We start from the raw sequence: 20,337 nt of genomic DNA, 5'->3' as shown, positions 1-20,337 counted from the left end.
TGAAGTTAAGCGAGGCGGTTGCTCACCCTGAAGCCTGTTCGTTGTCAGTCGGGGATGGAGAAGAGGTGAGAACGTGAGCGGGTCGGGTTCGGGGCTCGGAGATGGTGCGACAGGAGCCGGTGTAGATGTGGTGGCAGCTTCTGAGAGGGCCGCAGAGCACGGGGAGAGCCTGGGACGGTTACGAAGATACGAATCACGGGCGAATGCGGCATCAACGTTCCGGCCGATTCAGCCTAGGAAACCTGTGGTTGAAGACACCGCATGGAGACAGCACGCAGAAGCAATTGCGAGGTCGTTGCCGAGAAGACCGCCGCGAGGCGGTTTGCGGTCAAACAGAGCACGGAAGTTCCATAATATGGTTAGCAGCGGAAGTTCCGCGCAACATCAGTCACCGGGTCAGCTTCCGAGGCCCCTGTTGCCTAGGGAACGTGGAGATATGGGGGTAGCGGACTCTGATCGTCCGCTCCCTCATCGGCACTTTCTGCCTCAGGAGGGAGATCCTGAAGATGAGGAGCAACGTGTTACGGCGGCGGCGGGCGATGTCCCGAGTGTTCATTCGAAGGAGGTACCGAAGCTTCGATCCATCCAGCCTAGGGAACCGGTATTCGACAACTTAAAAGAAAACGGGCAATTAGCAGCAGCGATTGCGTCTGGTTTGCCCAAGCGCCGTCGGGGACGGAGTTGGCGGGTAAAGGGAGTACCAGGCCGCAGGGGTGTCTCCAACGCAGCAGGTACGGCGCAGCATCCGGGGCCGTCTCCTGTGGGGGTGGGCGACGCCGCGGCAGAGCCAGCGGACGCTTCGCTGAGCGGGCGGAGGCTGCAGCAAAGGGAGGTGGGCGGCTCATCGCGGGTGGCGGCTGGGGAGCCCGTGCAGTTTGATCGGCAGCAAGAACGAGGAGAGTGCTGGAAAGGGCAAGGACTGAGGTCAAGGTTCGGCGTGGAAAACGTTCGCCAGCACGGCCCGGTGCCTGTCCAGTGCAAAGGGCCGGATGGCGTGTCAGGGATGCGCACGTAGTCGGGCAGTCGTCGCCAAAGCTGCCGCATCCGACGGCTTGCGAAGAAGCGAATCAGCCACGGAGAGAAGAAATCATGGATCGGAGGCGGCCCGGAGGCGGCCCCGGAGGCGGGAGAAGAGAAAACGTCTTCCTGGTCCGGACGAGCGCCCGAGAAAACAGATTCGGAGTGGAATCGGAAGGCAGAGGAGTCGGGAGCTGCGGGCCGAAGACCTGGCGAGTGTGCTGCGTTTTTTGGAGGAAGACTTCGCCATGAAGGAGAGGCTGTCTAACGATCAGACGTGGTGTACGCCAATACCGCACGACAGGAAGGTGTCGACGGTGCGGGATTTTTATCAGGCGTTCCACGATGCGAGCACGTTGCCGATACGGACCTGCATGACAGCTACCGCAAGCGTACGAGAAAAGAGCTGAGGAGATCAGATGGGATCAATGGCTGTCAAGCTGCGTGCCAGAGGGCGGCCGCTCACCATTTTCATGCCGGAGCTGCTTTCCCGAAGGCGAGCCCGTGTCGGTGTGTGCGGAGTGTGCCCGATGCCTGGCGCGCGGGAGTCTGTCGCCGGCGGTCCATCTTCACACTCGCCTTGGCTGTGAGCACATGTTCCTGACGAGCTCAAGGGACTCACGCTGGTCGAAGAGAAGCTCGTCTCGCTCAACTCCTGCTATGGGTTTGTCACGAGATATAGCATTCCGGGCGGGCAGAGGCAGGCCGTGAGGTATCCGAGGCACGTCAAGGGCCACATCACAGTGTTTCCCAACAACGTGCAGGAGCTGGCGACCAAGGTGCTCCGCACCCCTTTGCAAGCACTGGACGAGATCCACGTTTCGTGGCAGGGCGTGGAGAAGCCGGCACCGAGCGACCTGTCGAGTCTCTTGTCGGTGAGGCGGCGGGTCGTCGAGAGGGCTCTTGTTTGGCTGAAGAGGAGCAACCCCACTACGCCGAGATCGAGATCGACGTGGCGGAGATGGAGAGTTGGGAGACCCGATAGACGGGGTGCCGGCCTTGGTGTATGATCGCATGGAGCGGAACGAGCCGTCCGCATGGGAGAAAACGCGGACGGCGCACGTTGTGCCGCCCACGGAGCGCGCCATGGACGACGAGGGGTCGGTGGAGATCGAGGAACTCTTCGCTCTGCTCAACCAAAGGCAGGAAACGGGAGGCGAGGCTGAAGGGCACGGGCCCAACGAAGAAGGCGCGGGTCGTGATGGAGTTGGTGCTAGCCCCGATCAGAACGTTCGACCAATCAACGAGGTGACGTCTTCCGGCATGTTTGCTGGACGGACCGCCAGACGTGGCGGATGTCGAGAAGCTGCGGTTTGCCTGTGACGCTGTTGGCGCAGGTGCCGACGACGGCCGCGCGGGCCGAGAACGTGGGTCGGATCCTCGGTGGGGTCGAGGGCGTGGCGACGATGGCAGTGAGCCATACATTCGAGTCTCGCGGGGGGATGAGTTTGCCGACTCCTTTGAGACGTCCTTCTTCGCCAGAACGTTCCCGACCCTGTTCCCATTTGGCGTTGGGGGACCAAGGCTGGCCGAAGAGGCCATAGCCGAGGCGGGGAAGGCCTTTCCAACTTGCGAGGCGCCGGGAGAGCTGCTGAGGGAGGGGCGGCAGCGGAGACATCGTATCCTCCCGAAGCTTGAACCTCCGGATTTGGGCCGACATCGTGCTCCGGCGCCATGGTGGCCGGTTTGCGTTGCACCACATATTTGCATTTCTCGTCTTCAACATGGGGGTGCGGTCGAGGAACCGCCGCGTCAGCATGCTGAGTGTGGCGAGGAAGGACTTCGGCAAGGTCGAGCGCGTTGCCCGCTCGATGACCGCGCAAAGGTTAGCGGCGGCGAGGGTCGAGTTGGAGAGCTCGGGCAAGACGACCGATGAGGGCGTGAAGGAGCTTCTCAGGAGCCTCTCGCTGTACGGCCACCGGCAACCCATGTCGAGAGGTTCGGCTCAATATGCGGCGGAAAATCCAGTCGCTCATCGTTGGCTACGGCGTTCCGGCCATCTGGTTCACCATCAACCCAAACGACATTACGAACCCGGTGAAGCTGCGACTGGCGGCATATCGGACACGCGATCCCGGCGCGGCCGAGGAGTTCCTAGAAGGCCTTGGGAGTGCGTACAAGCGGACAAGGCTGGCCATGTCCGATCCGATGAGCGCCGCCGTATTCTTCCACCGGGAGATGAAGCTGTTCTTCGATCATTACGTGAAGGTCGGAGAAGAGTCGGTATTCGGGCGCATCGGCAAGTACTATGGCGCTGTGGAGACCAACGAACGAGGGCGCTTCATGTTCACGGCTTGCTCTGGTTGCACGGAAACGCGCATCTCAGCTCGATGCTTGCCGACATCCACGGGGAGGATCAGGCGGCGTATCGCGAGCGAATCATACGATACGTCGATAGTGTCTTCTCCGAGGTAAGAATAGCTAAGACGTGTCACTGAGAACCTGAATTGCTCGTCCGATGGACAAACGGGGCCAGGCTGACGTGCAAGATAGGATCTGGATCAGGAAGGGTTCTGCGCCGTGCAAGCGGAGCGATCTGTGACGTCCGATATTTCCTCCCTGCTGGACAACACCGAGCAGTTTTCGGCCGCATTTGACGAGGAGGCCAACTTCTGTGCCGGCGCTACACAGGTTCACACGCATAGCCCGACCTGTGTCAAGTATTCCTTGGGCAAAGGAGCGCGGAAAGGAATCTATGCCGGTTTAAGTCTCCATGGAGGTTGGTCGACAAGACCGCCATCACGGCAGACGGGGTGTTGCAGATCCGGAGGACTCACAGCATGGTCAATCGATGGAACAAGGCTATCGCTGTTGGGCTCCGGCACAACCACGACATTTCCTTCATTGCGACGCAGCGCAAGACCATGGCCCTTATGTATTATGTCACGAACTACGCGACGAAGGTGGAGGACCCGGTGTGGAAGCGTGTGGCGGCCGCGGCCGATCTCCTGGCCGCCTCAACGGGTGACGGCACGGCCAACGGAGGACAGGACGACGGTGGAGGTGCTGTTGGCGATGACGACGCCAAGGGAACAGGACGCGACAGTTCTTGATGAGGGTGGCGAATCGTGTGTTCACGGAGCGTCCGCTATCTCAGGTCGAGGTCGTCGCTCATCTTCTTGGATATCCGGCCGAGTTCACCAACAGCAGCGCCTGGGCGTACCTGAACACATCTCTGCTGTACTGGGAAGTCTTTCGACGGTGGCCGTATCTCCGACGAGCAAGTGGCGCGGCGGCCATAGATGATACTCTGGATGAGTCGGTCGTTGTCGAAGAAGCAGGCCTGAGGATCTCCCACGTTGAGGCGTACCAGCACCGGGAGAGCTCCTGCGAGGGCTATGCTTATACGACTACATATCGGTCGTTAGACTAAAACGCACCAGTAAGGATGAGAGCTGTGCGGCCTGGGGAGGTGCCCTTCGAGGATGGATGGGCGCCAGGAGACGCTGGGTCCAGGTGCTCAGGCGGCCGGGCAAGCATGCTACCGTCTGCCTCGATGGCTACCTGAGCAAGGACTTCGGCCACAACGACGACGAGGAGTCGTGCCACCGGAGGTGTGTATAGCAACCGCCCTGCCGGCAGGCATCATCAGAGTGGCTAACCTCCCCTCCCCTTAAAGGGCAGCCGTGCAGCATCTTGCGCTATTTGTGCCGTGGGAGTCCTTTCTGTGCGAAGAAACAGGTGAGATCAATAGCATCTGGGAGCGGGCGCGAGGCGCTGGCCCCGAGAATATCATGTCTCGTCGACAACGTGCAGCTGCTTCGACGATCAGCCGAAGACGCAAAGCGCGACGCCAAGCAATGGGCGGCCTCATCCGGCGATGGCGATTCCACGGTCGCCCACGTCGAGGAGGGCGAGACAGGCGAGGCGGGCGCAGAATTTGCAGCGACGTATCGGTCCAACAACATCGGAGACGCAACGCGCCTGATCGACGTCGTCCGAGGCGCAGTGGGCACGAATCAGGTGACGGCCAAGTCGCCGGAGCTCATGGCAATGATGCGGCAGCTCTGTCGATTCCAGCAATCGGCGCTCTGCTCAACGGCCGAGCTCGAGGCCATCGCGATTCCCGAACAAGGGTTGAGGTGCATAAGCATGCCAGGGCGGGTATTTTCCGGGGCCGCACTACCGCCGCAGGATCAGGTCAAGGCTATCAAGTCGCAGCAGATAAGTGCGTCGAGGAAAGGAGAGAATGATCCAAGGCGTACAAACCACAGTCGCAGTCCGGGAAAGCGATCGCCGAGCTGCGTTGCGGAGGGTGATGACCGGCTTCGGGAGGACGACGTCGAAATGACGACAGCCGACTCCGACGAGACGGCTAGCGACGCAGAAGCGGGAATGCGCGTCCAGCTTGGCCCATCGACCTCCTTCTTCGCGGCGGGCAAGGAGTTGTCAACACGGCTAACGCTGAACAAGAGGCAGTCGATCGCTTTCCTAATAATATGCCGCCAGCTCGATTTGATGCGACAAACGAATAGGGCGATGCCGGCCAGCTCTGCCAGTTCGTCGGCGGCGAGGGGGCACCGGCAAGTCGCGGATCATTGGGGCACTCGTCGAGCTGTTCAGTGGGAAGAGCCTTTCGAATCGTCTGCTGATCACGGCGACGTCAGGACTGCCGCGGCGCAGATCAACGGCATCACGATCCACCCGCCTGCGGGTTCACTAAAGACCAAGGGCGGGCGGCGCGAACACAGCCAAGGACCTTGACGGGGTGCGGCTGACAAAACGGGCGGAGCGGTTCATCCACGGCCAGTCTCGGATGGACTGGCAGGAGAAGGACGTGCTTGTCATCGACGAGGTGAGCATGCTCGGAGCGCGGACGCTGCACGCCATAAACGAGCGACTCTGTCGGCTTCGCGGATCGCAGAAAGATTTCGGGGATCCCCATCGTCCTCTTCTGCGGAGACTTTCAGCAGTTCCGGCCGGTCCAAGAGAGGTCGATCGTCCTGCCGAGCGCGGCCATCTCGTGGGACGTAGACAACTCGTTCAAGGCCGAGCAGCGGCACCAGCACGACAAAGCGCACGCGCTGTGGAAGAGATTCACGACGGTCGTCATGTTGAACGAGCAAATGCGCGCCGCCGGTGATCCGGAATTGCAGGGGCTGCTGAAGCGGATCCGGCAGGGTGTGCAGGACCGCACGGATCTGGACCTCCTCAACTCAAGGTGCTACCGCGAGGGCAGGCGGATCCCTTGGGAGACTGGCATCACCGTGGTGACGCCGCTGAACAGGAATCGGTGGAACCTAAACATGGAGGCAAGCTTGGCGTTCCGGGTCCAGCAGCGGTCGACGATGCGCATCTTCATCTCCGAGCACAAGTGGAAGGAGGGCCTGCCGACCGAGGAAGAAGCGATCATGGTACTCAATCAAGGCGACGATAGCGCGATCCCCGTGCCGGCCGTCTTCATGTTCGTGGCCGGGATGCCGGTCGTCGTGAACCACAACACCCATCAGGGGCTGAAGCTGGTGAACGGCGCCGGCTACTCGGCGGTGGAGGTCATTGTCGACAAGGCGTCCCCAGGGCATCGAATCTCGTCCGACATGACGATCCACTTCGGCCGCCGGCGGGGATATTACTGGAATCGGCGACGACAAAGGACCTCCACTTCGTCGGGATGCCGCCGGGCACGATCTTGTTAACGCCGATGAGCGTCAGGATACACTGCCAACGAAAGCGGCCGTGGCAGCAGAACGACGTCAGCCGGAAGGGATTGCCGTGCGCAGCAGCCTTCGCCTGCACGGACTACAAGGTGCAGGGCAGAACGCAGAGCGCGTGGCCCTGGAGCTGCGGGGACACGGACGACGAAAGTCGATGGAAGGGCCGTGCCCTCGCAATGCGACCCGTACAGCTTATATGTGCAGCTATCGCGCTGTCGAACGCTAGACGGCATCACGCTCGTGTCCAAGGTGCGGGAGAGACTTGGTGGGCAACCGAGTCCCCGAAGAGATGACCGCCGCGCAGGCCAGGCTGGAGGTGCTAAGCGAGAGGACTGTCGAGGAAGCTTTGCGTCGGTCGGATGGCGACGCTGAAGAGTCAAGGAGAGTTGTCAGGGTGAGGTGACGAGGGGAGAAGACGGAGGAGCGCCGGCGGGCAAGAAGACAAGGGCACTGGGCAGCAGCGATCAACGAGGGGCGACTTTAGACTTGAAGGAAGAACCCGCTAGAAAGGCATGAACGAAAGGGCAAAGACAAAAGACGCAAGTTTTAGACACAATAAGAAAACCGGCGGACGAAAGGAAAAAGGTTGGCATTGGCATTGGCAAGGGTAAACAGGAGTATAAACGGGGGGGAAACAGGGCAAGGCATGAGAGGGGCAAGAGAAGGCGGCAGCGACCAATGATGAGGGAGGGACGGAAGGGTCGGCGACCAATCACACGGGATCTTTTATTCCGAAAGAGGAAATAAATCAGCCAATCAGAGGCGGAGGATGTGGGGGTGAAGCAGTCTGGGGCCTTTTTTCCCCGCGCGCTAATGATAATGAAGTCCTTTCGTTCCTCAAGGCATCGTTCCTCAAGGCAAGGCCTTTCGTTCCTCAAGGCACAGGTAAGGCAACCCCTCATGGGTTGCGCAAAAAGCCTTGAGGAACGAAGACTGAGGATTGAGACAAACAAGACGAAGACAGAGGGCGAGAGCAAAGAACGCAAGCAGGCGGTAGCGCCAGGAACTAATGCATGCAAGAAGGTAGGCAAATAAATCGGCCATTCGGGCACCATCCCGCAGCGGGAAGAGGGAGAAAAAGCAAGAAGGCAAATACAGCGATGATAACGGTTGCGGGGTAAGAGAGAGGGAGTATAAGAGAGGCACCAAGGCACGAATAGGAGAGCAGAAGCGTCTACCCTAGCTACCGATCGAGCAGTTAGGAAAACAACTACAGCATGGCCACTTGCAACGTTTCCGTGGAGTTCTGGTGCGAATTCGGGCCACGGAGCTCAAGTACAAGCATAGCATCCCGAAGACGCTCGTGACGCAGGTAGGCCAGGCGAGGCCGGACGACGAAGCCAGCGCACTGTTCCTACAGTGGATAAGGCCGATCCTACGGGAGCACGAGGCGGCGTGTCGGAAGGCAGCAGGGCGCGCTGCGAGTTGCGGCGAAGTCGCAAAGGACATTCTACAGAGCCCGATATCGTACCTACATGCAGAGAGGCCGTTTGTGCTCGTGGTCGTGTCGTCATTCTGCGGCCAAGAAGGATGCGAAATAAGGGCGAGGCAGGAAATGCAGGACACGATGGCAGAGGCGGGGCAGGCGGACGGAAGTATGGGCGCAAAGCAAATGCAAGGGCAGGATGCACAGAGCACTGAGGGGAAGGTCTGCCGGGTTTGTGGAGAGATGGCGGGGGCGAGGAGGTGCAGCCGATGCCTGGCGGTCGCGTATTGCAGCAGGCAACACCAAAAGGAGGACTGGAAGGTACACAAGAAGGGATGCAAGCCAAAGGCAAGCTAGGGAGCTAGGGAGGGGAAGCAAGCAACGCCGTCGAGGCGGCCTTACGGCCAGCCTCAAACGCCGCAACGGCCTTTGTAGAACCCGCCGACTTCAACGACCGTCGTCCCTATGGCTTGCACAACTAAGGAACGGCATATAATATTTTATAGTAGAAAACCGTATCCTCCATGTAGAGCAATGACCGATAGGCGAGAAGCGGAGTCGGCTTCCGCAACAAAGACGCCTTTGCCGAGGCGCAACTACAGGCCCCGTCGCCGCTAAATGCAGCCGAGAGTGCGGCGGCAAGCTGGCAAGGAAAGAGAAGGGCGAAGCGCAACGCACAGGACACAAATGAAGTCACGGAGAACGTCTAGAGGCAGGCACTTTCGTAAGAAACGGGTTCGGAAGCTAAAGCTGTCCTTAAAAGGGACAAACGCTGTAATGTGCAGAGTAATAGTAATTCTAGAGCGACAATTTGCGTTAGGAGCAGCACCCCGGGAGGGAGAACAGTTCGTTTTAGTAAAGGTAGGAGGCTTAAGAGAGCGATGGGTCTATAGTAGGTAGCTTATTTCTGCATGCGATAGCGAAGAGGGCGTGCGGGCGGGTCGGAGGTGCTCGCGACGATAGAGTTGAGAGGGGAATCCGGGCTGGCAGTCGGAGCGGAACGGGTGGGGCGCCGTCCGGTCGAGACGGAAAAGCGGCCGGCGGAGGAGAGGAGGAGGGCGGCGGAGCCGACGGTGTTCGAAGACGAGGAAAGCGGCGAATACTGCTGCTGCAGGAAGCGCGCCCTCTTCATGGGCGTATCGGCCAGGGCCGGGGCGATCGCTTAGGCGGCGGCGTGACGGGGTCGAGGGCTGGCGGGGCCGGGGCCGAGAAGGGGGGGTAGAGGGGGGGGATTGGGTCTGACGCCTAAAGGGGGAGGAGGGGGGAAGCCGAGGCGGCGGCGGCGGCCGCCGAGGGCCTATCGACAAAGGTCCAGCTGTCCGGGACGATGATAAAGACGTAATCGCGCTCCGAGCCCGGGGGGGAGAGCATAACGCGGTGGTCGAGAAGGCCGACGACCTTTCCGGTGCAGGTAAAGGGGACGCCGGGCAGGAAGGAAGAGTTAGGCTTTTCAGCGATTTTCTTGCATAGCACGGCCCAAGGGTTAACGTAGACGGAAAGATAACAAAGACCTCGAAGGGTGGTAGCCCTTATATGGAATCCTGTCCGGCAGGCCAGGGCGATGTAGGTCGTGAGCCGGACGAAGCCGCAGCAGCGGAGCTGGTCGGGCCCGAGACCGGGCAGGAAGTCTCGACGCAGGAGGTCGAGGCCGGGCCCGGCTACGACGCCATGGAAGGAGACAACGGGAGGCGTAGACGGAACTGGCCGCTAGAGGCCAAGGAGCGCGGCAGGACGCTAGGGGGCAAAGTCAGCGGGGCGGTGGGTGAGGAGGCGCATTACAATGAAAAGGGGAGGGGGGCGCACGGCTGGTAACCTTGGTTGCGGACGATAAGGGCGGGCACGGTGTAGAGAATAGCATCGTCCGGGCCGGCCTCGAGGCCGTCGCGGCGCTCCACCTCCCAGGAGAGGGCGTAGGGGTGAACGCGGCCGCTCATAAAGAACCACTGCTCGGACCAGTCGGTATCGACGACCGGCTGGCCGTAGATGGAGAGGTTTAGACTAAAGAGAGAGGGCCTAGATCGTCGCCCTCGGCCCGGAGGGTGCATACTCCGACTCTAGCAGCCACGAGGGCACCGGCAGGAGGACTCGGGCGATGGCCTCGGCGTTAAGCCCGTGATGCGGTGCTCGTCTTGGTGGGCAAACCTCGCGGGGCAGTCGGGCTGGGCGAAGAACATCATGGACATGTCGCCGCCCGCGCCCTTGCTAGTGGCAAGGGGCTTGCGGAGGTGCGGGGCAGAGCTGTCCGCCGACGGAGACGAAGACATGGCGAGGCCGTGTGGTGGAAGAGCAACGTTGCCGGAGCGAAGCTAGAAGCGGCGAGGTATAGGGGCAGGAGTGCTCCCTACCAATATGCCGTCTTAAGAGTTTAGTGTAGTAGGGAAGGGCTGGTGGCCGTGGTGTATAAGAGAAGTCAAAGGATACTAAACGAAGACGCAACGTAGCGTTAGCGGTAGGCTAAGATAAGGAGCCTATATAAAGGAGGTCTATAAGATGTGTATACAGAAAAATGCGACAAGAGGAGAAGAGGAAACCTCGAAAGGCGGTCTAGTAAGACGTAGGGTTTTAAGACAAGCAGGACGCGCGAAGCTATGTTCGAGGAGAAGGAGGCAGGCTTATTCGCAACACGTGTAAGACATGGGTTCAAAATTCAGCAGGCGAGCGTCTAGGGGCGTACTGAGGCTTTGACCGACAAGACCTAGATGACTAGACGGAAAAGTGTACCATGCAAAGCACAGGCAAGAGGAAGCTGTCTTGGCGACCTACATGTAAGGACCGGCCGAGGCCGTAGCCCGCCGCTGAAAGCGGCGGGCAATAGCGGGCGGGCTCGATAGAAAGGCGGCGCCGGTATAATGTAAAGAGCAGCGGCACGCCTGTAGACGTACTAGAGAGCTACGAGTAAGATATATAGACTTTCCTAGAGGATCCTGTACGCACAGGAGGGGTGCCAGTCAGCAAGACAAGTGCAGGATGAATGGTCGAGGCAAGGACTTATACGCCGTTATTACACTTACACTTACGAGGATTTACGCCGGGAGCCCAGTAGCACCGCAAGTAGGCGGGGCCGGAGAGGCAGCGCAAGCGAGGAAGACAAGAGGTCCGCGGGGCCTCGGTAGACCGGTGTCGCGATGAAGCCAGCTAACGGGAGGGTCCAGTCCGGAGCGGGTGACAGGGCAAGCCCGGCGCCAGAAGCCCGAGCAGCGCCGTACACAGGACCAGAGATCCGGCCGATCACAGCAGCGCCGGCACTCGGTCGCGGCGCCTCTCGGAGAGAGCAAGAAGAGGCGTCAAGGGAGGCGCCTCCGAGGCGAGGGCGGGGAAGACCGCCAGGACTAGGGAAATGGAGGATCAGCGCAGGCCGAGTCGCGCCGCGGGATATCCAGCCTCAGCCGACACCGAGTGCGGCGGCAACTTGGCTGCCGCCTACCGAGGGCGGCGGGGCACTGGCTGCCGCTGGGCGGGCCCAGCGCCGTCTCGGCCTCAGGGAAAGGCCAGCGCGCACCGAGAGAAATCCGGTCTCTGCCGACGGCGGAGACCGCCGGGCCCTCGCCGCCGCAGACGAGAAGTTCGGACGCTCCACGGGACATTCGGCCCCAGCCGACATGGAGGGCCGCCGGTCCTTCACTGCCGTCGAACGGGATAGGTTTGGCTGCAGCCTCGGCCGGAAGCAAGGGGCTCCGCAGGATACCTGGCCCCAGCCGACATGGAGGGCCGCCGGGCCTTCGCCGCCGTCGAGCGGGACTAGCCCGGCCGTAGTCTCGGCCGGAAGCCAGCACGTGCCGCGAGCCATCCAGTCCCGGCCGGCTAGCAGGGCGAGGCCCCGCCACAACTCCCCGCAGCCGGGCCGCTTGTTAGCGGCAGAGATAGCGCACCGGCAGGTACGGTCGTAGAGCGAGGTGAAGGCGTGTGACGGTGATAGCTAACCGGACGCAGGTAGAGCGGCGATAAGACGCCAGGCGAGAGACGAGCAGAAGAGGAAACGCCATCTTAGTAGTGGGCAGGCCGGGCGGAAACGCGCCAGGGTGGGTGAAAGATGCCGAGACGAAGGGAGCTGCAGGCCGAGGACCTGGCCAGCGCGCTGCGGCACCTCGACGAGGAGTTCGAGGCGGGCGAGAGGCTGGCCAACGAGCAGACGTGGTGCGCGCCGGTGCCGCGCGAGAGGCAGGTGAGGACGGTGCGGAGGTTCTACCGGGCGTTCCACGACGCAGGCACGCTGCCGATCGCGACCTGCACGCTATGCTACCGGAAGCGAGCCAAGGAGGAGCTGAGGAGACGACGTGGGAGGGTGGTCGCGGAGCAGCGTTGCGGGGGCGGGCGGTACCGGTTCGGATGCCGAAGCTGCTTCCCGGAGGCAGGCCGGTGCCGGTCTGCGTAGAGTGCGCGCGATGGGCCGGGCGCGAGGGGGCGTCGCCGGCCATGCACCTCCACGGGCGGCTCGGCTGCGAGCACGCGTACCCCGACGAGCTGAAGGACCTCACGCCGCTCGAGGAGAAGCTCATCTCACTCAACTCGTGCTACGGCTTCGTGACGAAGTACAGCATCCCGGGCGGTCAGAGGCAGAGCGTGAGGTACCCGAGGCACGTCAAGGGCCACATTACCGTGTTCCCAAACGACGTGCAGGGCCTAGCCGCTAAGGTGCTGCCGCACCCGCTGCTCCGGGTCATGGACGAGATCCACGTCTCGTGGCAGGGTGCCGAGAGGCCCGGGCCGCGCGACCTATCGGGCCTGCTGTCGGTAAGGCGGTCGGCGGTGGAGAGGGCGCTAGCCTGGCTCAAGGAGAACAATCCGCTCTACGGCGAGGTCGAGATCGACGCGGCGGAGATGGCCAGCTGGGGGCGCCGCCGCACGGGGTGCCGCCGGTGGGGTGCGAGCGGCTAGAGGGAAGCGAGCCGTCGGCGCGGAGAGGACGCGGACGGCGCAGGTGGTGCCGCCGTCGGAGCGGGCCATGGACGACGAGGGTGCGGTCGAGATCGAGGAGGTCCTCGCGATGCTGAGGCAGGGGCGGGACCCCACCGAGGGGAGCCGTGACGTCGGGCTCACGTGCGAGGACGACGACGGGGACGGCGCTAGGCCCGAAGAGGACGGGGACGTAATCAACGAGGTGACGTCTTCCGGCATGTTCCCGTTGGACGGGGCGCCAGAGGTGGCCGATGCTGAGAAGATTCGCTTCGCCCGCGGTGCCGTCGGGCCCGAGGGAGCGCGCGCCGGCCCGAGGACGTGGGTAGGGACTGCGGCCCGAGAGGCGGAGGGCGATGGCGGCGACGTCGAGCCGCACATACAGGTGCGGCGCGGCGAGGATTTCGCCGACTCGGCGGACGCCTCCTTCTTCGCAAAGGCCTTTCCGACCCTGTTTTGGCTTAGGCGGGCCGAGGCTCGCCGACGAGGACGCCACTGGGGAGAGCGCGGGCCCTAGCGTCGGGAACCAGGGCACGCAGGCGGAGCGGGTCGCGGAGGGCCTTATGTCGACGCGGAACATGAAGCTCCAAGCATGGGCCGACGTCGTGCTGCGGCGCCACGGCGGCCGGTTCGCGACGCACCCTATCTTCGCCTTCCTCGTCTTTAACATGGGCGTACGGTCTAGGAACCGCCAGGCCAGCATGCTAGGCGTCACGAGGAAGAACTTCGCAAGGGTCGAGGGCCTGTTAAAGTCGTTAACGGCGCAGAGGCTCGAGGCGGCGAGGGTCGAGCTCGAGGCCACGGGCAAGACTAGCGACGACGGGGTAAAGGAGCTCCTCCGGTCCCTCTCCGTGTTCGGTTACCGGCAGCCGATGTCGAGGGAGAGCCGCCTCAGTATGCGGAAGAAGATACTATCCCTCATCATAAGGCACGGGGTGCCGGCCATCTGGTTCACGCTGAACCCGAACGACATCACGAACCTGGTAAAGTTGCGGCTGGCGGCACACCGCGGCGCGACCCGGACGAGGCCGAGGCCTTCCTACGAGACCTAGGGACCGCGTATAAGCGGACGCGGCTGGCCATATCGGACCCGATGAGCTCGGTCGTCTTCTTCCACCGGGAGATGACGCTCTTCTTCGAGCACTACATCAAAGTCGGGGAGGAGTCGGTGTTCGGCCACGTCGGCGCGTACTACGGCGCGGTCGAGACCAACGAGCGAGGCGCTCTCCACATCCACGGGCTCCTCTGGCTAAGGGGCAATGCTGGCCTCGGCGAGGCGCTCGCCGGCCCCGATACGGAGGAGCAGGCGGCGTACCGGGATCGCATCGTCCGCTACGTAGACAGCGTCTTCTCCGAGGTAAGGCGGCCGCCTTAAGACGCCCCCCCCCCCCCCAAACCCCTAAGCCCCTATCCGAGGCAGGCCGAAGGGCCCGAGCTAAACCGAGGCGGCAGGAGCTAGACGCGGAAGGTTACTGCGCCGTGCAAGCGGAGCGGTCGGCAACGGCGGACATATCGTCGCGGCTCGACGACGTCGCGCGCTTCACGGACACCTTCGACGAGGAGGCCAACTTCTGCGCCGGCGCGACGCAGATCCACACGCATAGCGCGACCTGCGTAAAATACTCGCTCGGCGCGGGGCGCGGAAGGGGACCTTTGCCGGTTCAAGGCGCCGTGGAGGCTGGTGGAGAGGACGGCGCTGACGGCGGACGGGGTGCTCGAGATCCGGCGGACGCATAGCATGGTGAACCGGTGGAACCGGGCGATGGCAGTAGGGCTACGGCACAACCACGACATCTCGTTCATCGCGACGCAGCGCAAGACCATGGCCCTAATCTACTACATTACCAACTATGCGACGAAGGTAGAGGACCCCGTGTGGAAGCGTGTGGCCGCCGCGGCCGAGTTCCTCCCCGCGCTAGAGCCGACGGGAGAGGGCAACGGAAGTGGCGCCGACCGCGACGCCGGCCGATGGGGCGGGGCCGAAGGGGTGGCGACGGCGGCGGACCCCATAGGGGGGAACAAGACGAGAACGTTCCTGCTCAAGGCGGCGAACCGAGTATTTACGGAGCGGCCGCTGTCGCAGGTCGAGGTGATCGCGCACCTCCTAGGGTACCCGGCAGAATTTAGCAGCAGCTCGGCGTGGGCGTACGTGAACGCGAACCAGCTCTACTGGGCCGTCTTCCGCCGGTGGCGGCACCTCCGACGGGCGAGCGGCGCGGAGGCGACGGGCGACGCGCCGGACGAGACGGTCGTCGTCGAGGAGGCCGGCCCGAGGATCCCCCTCGTCGGGGCCTACCGGCACAGGGGCGAGCTCCTGCGGGGCCTCTGCCTTTATGACTACGCATCGCTCGTAAGGCTAAAGCGAAACGGCCGCGGTGCCGACGGTGGGACGGGCTGGGGCGAGGTACCCTTCGCGGAGAGCTGGGCGTCGGGGAAGGGCTGGGTGCAGGCGCTTAGGCGGCCGGGTAGCGGGGCGACCGTATGCCTCGACGGATACCTCAGCAAGGAGTTTAGCGAGGGAGACGACGAGTCGTGCCACCGAAGGTGCGCACCATAAGACGGGGAGCGCCCAAGGGGAAGGCAGCGCGGCTAGGGGCATCGGCTAACAGCGCCTAGGGCGGCGGTACAGCACCTGGCCCTATTCGTGCCGTGGGAGTCCTTCCTCGGCGAGGAGGCAGGCGACATCGACGACATCTGGGCGCGGGCGCGGGAGTCGCTGGCGCCGAGGGTCGCGCGGCTCGCAGACAACGTGCAGCTCCTCCGGCGGTCGGCGGAGGACGCGAAGCGCGACGCCAAGCAGTGGGCCGCCACGGCCGAGGAGGGCGGTACGACGGTGCCGCAGGCCGGCGACGAAGGCAGGGGGGCGGCCGAGGGGGGCGAGGAGGCGTACCGCGCCGGCGGGGCGGGCGACGCGGCCCGGCTCATCGACGTCGTCCGGAATGCCGCCGGCGCGGGACAAGTCACGGCGCAGTCAACAGAGCTGCTAGCGATGACGCAGCAGCTCTGCCGGTTCCAGCAGTCGGCGCTGGGGTCGGCGGCCGAGCTCGCGGCGACGGTAGTGGCGGAGGAGAGGGCAGGCAGGCGGGTGAACCTACCGGGCTCGGAGCTCTCGGGGGCGGCGCTGCCACGGCAAGAAGAGGTGCGGGCCATCAAGTCGCAGCAGAGGAGCGCGGCGCGGGGGCGGGAGCGAGCCATCCAGGGCATCCAGGGCGGCGGGGCGGCGGCGGGCGTCGGGGCCGACCGCGGCGCGGCTCTTCGCGGGGTGATGGGGGGCTTCGGCGAGGACGACATGGACGTAACGGCGGCCGACGGCGACGTAGACGCTGGCACGGCGGCGGGGATGCGCGTGCGGCTCGGCCCGTCGAGCTCGTTCGTCGCCGCCGGCAGAGCTGGCGGGGCAGCTAACGCTCAACGAGAAGCAGGCCATCGCTCTCCTAATCGTATGCCGGCAGCTCGACCGAATCCGGCAGCTCGACCGAATCCGGCAGGGCGACGACGCAGGCGGCGATGGCGGCGGCCAGCTCTGCCTGTTCATCGGCGGCGAGGGCGGCACCGGCAAGTCGCGCGTCATCGAGGCGCTCGTCGAGCTGCTCGCCCGGAGGGACCTATCGAGCCGGCTGCTGGTGACGGCGACGTCGGGCACGGCGGCAGCACGGATCAACGGCATCACACTACACTCGGCCTGCGGCCTTACGGTCGGCCAGGGCGGCCGGGCGGGAGGGCGACGAGGACGTAGACGGCGTACGGCTGCCGGGCCAGGGCGAGCGCTTCGTCGACGGCCGGTCGCGGATGGACTGGCAGGAGAAGGAGGTGCTGGTGATCGACGAGGTCAGCATGCTCGGGGCGCGGACGCTGCACGCCGCCAACGAGCAGCTGTGCAGGCTGCGGGGGTCGGCGCGAGACTTCGGCGGCATCCCGGTGGTGATCTTCTGCGGCGACTTCCACCAGTTCCGGCCGGTGCAGGAGCGGTCGATCCTGCTGCCGAGCGCGGCGGTGGCGTGGGACGAGGACGGGGCGTTCGCGGCCGAGCAGCGGCGGCAGCACGACAAGGCGCACGCGCTGTGGCGGCGGTTCACGACGGTCGTCATGCTGGACGAGCAGATGCGGGCCGCCGGCGACCGGAGCTGCGGCGGCTGCTCGGGCGCATCCGCCGGGGAGCAGGACCGGTCGGACCAGAGCTGCTCAACTCGAGGTGCCACCGGCCGGGCAGGCGGATCCCGTGGGAGACGGGCCTGACGGTGGTCACGCCGCTCAACCGGAACCGCTGGAACCTCAACCTAGAGGCGGCGCTCGCGTTCCGGGCGCGGCGGCGGACGGCGGCGCGCGTCTTCCGTCCGAGCACAAGTGGAGGGAGGGCCTGCCGACGGAGGAGGAGGCGTTGCTAATGCTGGGCCAGGGCGACGATAGCGCGACGCCGGTCCCGGCCGTCTTCGTCTTCGTGCCCGGCATGCCGGTCGTCGTGAACCAGAACACGCACCAGGGGCTGAAGCTAGTGAACGGCGCCGGGTACACGGCGGTAGACGTCATCCCCGACCGGGCCTTCCCCGGCCACCGGGTCTCGGCCGAGCTGACGATGCACTTCGGCCGCCGGCGGGCATCGTGCTGGCTTCGGAGACGACGAGGACTTCCACTTCGTCGGGATGCCGGCCGGGACGATCCTGCTGACGCCCATCGGCGTCAAGATCACGGCGCAGCGGAAGCGGCCGTGGCAGCGCAACGACGTCAGCCGGAGGGCCTGCCGTGCGCGGCGGCCTTCGCCTGCACCGACTACAAGGTGCAGGGCGGGACGCTGGAGCGCGTGGCGCTGGAGCTGCGGGGGGCGAGGATGACGACGGTCGAGGGGAGGGCGGTGCCGTCGCCGTGCGACCCGTACAGCCTGTACGTGCAGCTGTCGCGGTGCCCGACGCTCGACGGCATCATGCTCGTATCGGAGGTGCGGGAGCGGGATCTAGTCGGGAACCGGGTGCCCGAGGAGATGACGGCAGCGCAGGCCCGGCTAGAGGAGCTTAGCAGGCAGACGACGCAGGAGGCGGCCGACTGGCTCCGCGGGTAACGCGGGCGGCGTAGGCGTCTCGCTCGCAGCGGAGGAGATCCTGCCCTTAGGACGACTACCCTAGCACACAATCAGGGGCGGAGAAAGCAAAATTATGGGAAGGCGCAACGTAGAGATAGAAATAAGAGCAACAATCTCAAGGTAGTTAATGGACATCGACGGGTGCGTGTCTAATATAGACGGACCGCAAAGGCGGAGATTTAGACTTCACAGGCCAGCCGGCTCTAGGCTAGCGGGCTTGCCGTAGCTACCGACGTAAAAGGAGCACAGGTCAAGGGCCAGGAGGGGGGCAAAGAGGAAAAGGGCGTATTCCGGGGCGAGCTTGAAAGAAAGGGCCAGGAAAGAAGACGGGCTTCAAGGAAAGAGGGCAAAAAGGGGCGGCGACGAGGGCGGTGAGGTTGTATTTTTAAACCAATCTGAAGAGAGCAAGCCGACGAATTAGAGGACGGCAGCCGACGAATCAGAGGGCGGCATTTAGGGGGGGGGAAATTGATGGCGGCGTTTTTTTTTCTTTCTCCCCGGGGAGGAACCAGAAGAACCTTTTCGTCACTAACGTTCCTCAAGGCACTTATCCGATTAATGTTAAGTCAGCCTCCGGCTGAATTATTTTGTATTGCGCCCGGAGGGTTCCCCCATAGAGCCACTACGCTAAGCTACGTACCTACTGTACATGGTTCCATCGCACCTGAAGCCCCACGCTTCTTTTCATCTGTTTCCAGCCTCGTTCGCTGTGACATGACAGGCCTACTTGAAGGTCAGTTTCTCCAAGTGTTCAGCGTCCTACCTTCAGCGACTGAAGCGCGGTCTGCCAAGTTGAAGGCTGTTGTGTTAGTATGATCATCCCTTGATCAGTACATGGTCCCTCGTCGGTCCATACTGAAGCGTTTCGTTGCCAATGCGAACTGTATTGTCGCCCGTACAGCCCCCATATCGGGCTGCCACTTGTCATCGTCTGACTCTGCCTTGCCTCCTAGGAAGAAAGACAGGTTTCCCATCTTTCCGCGAGCATATCGAAGCATGATTTCCCGTTGTACCGTCCATCTTCTGCATCGAAAGAGGAAATGTTCCACCGTTTCCGCCGACTGTCCGCAGGTGCACTCATCCGATTCCTCTGCCCCGATTTTGCAGAGGTAGCCATTCAGTCGTGATTTGCCAGTTCGAAGTTGTACCAACACTTCAGATTCCTTTCTAGTTAGCTCGTCGTACATCTTGCGGGTGTGCTTGCCCGGCAATGCTTTATCGATGCGCTTTGAGTGCTTTCCAACCCTTTCTGGGATCTGACGAACGCGAGTGTGTTCGTTGAGCAGCAGTCGTAACGTCGTTGCTCTTGCCTGAAACGTTGCTGGTTCAGCGATGCATTCATCTCGCGTCGCTCTTTTCGTCTGCATTTTGGCCAGTGGCCCAAGGGTGAACTCCTCATTCTTTGCAGGCACCCAACGAAGTCTGACTCTGCAGCCTCTTTTCGCAAGATACTCAAAAGATCCGTATATCGCCCGTATCGTGCACTGACCAGACTGCTGCCGCGGTCGCCCGATGACTTGCAGGACAGAGCGGTTGCTTGTCACAACTGTGAGCTGTCGGTCATGAAGACCTAGAGGTACACACCTCAGGGCCATGGCGATTGCCTCGAGTCCTGCTGTGTAGGCATTCTGCTCATCACTGGAGCCAAGGGTGACGGAGTAGCTGGTCAGCACCTCGTCTGCGCTGTCACGGGAAGCATCCCGAACGACGCCTCCCAACCCGACCTTGCCTTTCCTTTGCGAGCTGGACGTCGCGATAGTGATGTCCTCCGGGTCATCCGACTTCAGCACCTCCGCTCGGTCTGCCTCATACGTTGCCTGCACTCGTTCGTCCCACGGCGCCAGTGCGACTCAGAAAACCTACTCCTTCCCGGGAAGCCACCCGGCCGGCCGTGGCTATGCCTTAACGACCCCGTCAGTCTTTTGCTCCTTCTGGAGACCTTCCCACAGGAGTACCCCGACCCTGCCAAGGTCGAACGGTGCCGCCCCGTATCCGGTACGGGCCATACGGTCGGTAATCTAAGTTTGCACCTTAAGCCAGCCGCAACGGCAATATATTCCGTCTCTAAGCTGACCGACATGCGCATCCGTCCTCTCCGGCTACCGTAGCATCTCCGCGGTCTCGTGTCGTCTCGGTGTAGCGGCGACACCACGGCGCGGTCTCCCGCGCCGGCTCTAGTGCGAGTAGAGACTGCCCCTCAGACTTGCCTCTGGTCATGCTACGGCACCACGGCCCACCGGCTTCCCCGGGCGCGACCCCGGGACCGGCTTCCC

General features: G+C 63.1%; 4 protein-coding genes across 4 annotated transcripts; 3 read left to right on the top strand and 1 right to left on the bottom strand.

Annotated features, from left to right (window-relative positions):
* Positions 1–1,265: 1,265 nt before the first annotated feature.
* Positions 1,266–6,653, top strand: HRG_03384 (PIF1 protein; the record flags this gene model as incomplete). The annotated part of the gene is made up of 15 exons (XM_044861855.1): positions 1,266–1,409; positions 1,632–1,681; positions 1,739–1,888; positions 1,935–2,265; positions 2,324–2,701; positions 2,986–3,236; positions 3,344–3,428; positions 3,511–3,648; positions 3,780–4,025; positions 4,115–4,279; positions 4,474–4,571; positions 4,637–4,698; positions 4,790–5,185; positions 5,709–5,812; positions 5,886–6,653. The coding sequence occupies 15 exons, from the start codon at positions 1,266–1,268 to the stop codon at positions 6,651–6,653; spliced, it is 3,366 nt and encodes a 1,121-aa protein (XP_044722881.1).
* A 2,689-nt stretch (positions 6,654–9,342) lies between these two features.
* Positions 9,343–10,361, bottom strand: HRG_03383 (uncharacterized protein; the record flags this gene model as incomplete). The annotated part of the gene is made up of 3 exons (XM_044861854.1): positions 9,343–9,804; positions 9,924–10,095; positions 10,171–10,361. 3 exons carry the CDS (start codon positions 10,359–10,361, stop codon positions 9,343–9,345), a joined length of 825 nt encoding a protein of 274 aa, XP_044722880.1.
* Positions 10,362–12,127: 1,766 nt separating this feature from the next.
* HRG_03382 (VrtJ) lies at positions 12,128–13,507 on the top strand (the record flags this gene model as incomplete). Its single annotated transcript, XM_044861853.1, has 3 exons — positions 12,128–12,371; positions 12,470–12,944; positions 13,000–13,507. The coding sequence occupies 3 exons, from the start codon at positions 12,128–12,130 to the stop codon at positions 13,505–13,507; spliced, it is 1,227 nt and encodes a 408-aa protein (XP_044722879.1).
* A 46-nt stretch (positions 13,508–13,553) lies between these two features.
* Positions 13,554–18,043, top strand: HRG_03381 (PIF1-like helicase domain-containing protein; the record flags this gene model as incomplete). The annotated part of the gene is made up of 9 exons (XM_044861852.1): positions 13,554–13,884; positions 13,980–14,347; positions 14,443–14,604; positions 14,657–15,534; positions 15,607–16,336; positions 16,413–16,685; positions 16,750–17,156; positions 17,272–17,624; positions 17,673–18,043. 9 exons carry the CDS (start codon positions 13,554–13,556, stop codon positions 18,041–18,043), a joined length of 3,873 nt encoding a protein of 1,290 aa, XP_044722878.1.
* Between the last annotated feature and the right edge of the window lie 2,294 nt (positions 18,044–20,337).

This window comes from Hirsutella rhossiliensis (assembly GCF_020360975.1).
Source record: "Hirsutella rhossiliensis strain HR02 chromosome Unknown scaffold00003, whole genome shotgun sequence".
Taxonomy (NCBI): domain Eukaryota; kingdom Fungi; phylum Ascomycota; class Sordariomycetes; order Hypocreales; family Ophiocordycipitaceae; genus Hirsutella; species Hirsutella rhossiliensis.
This window is presented reverse-complemented; position numbering and strand designations above follow the sequence as displayed.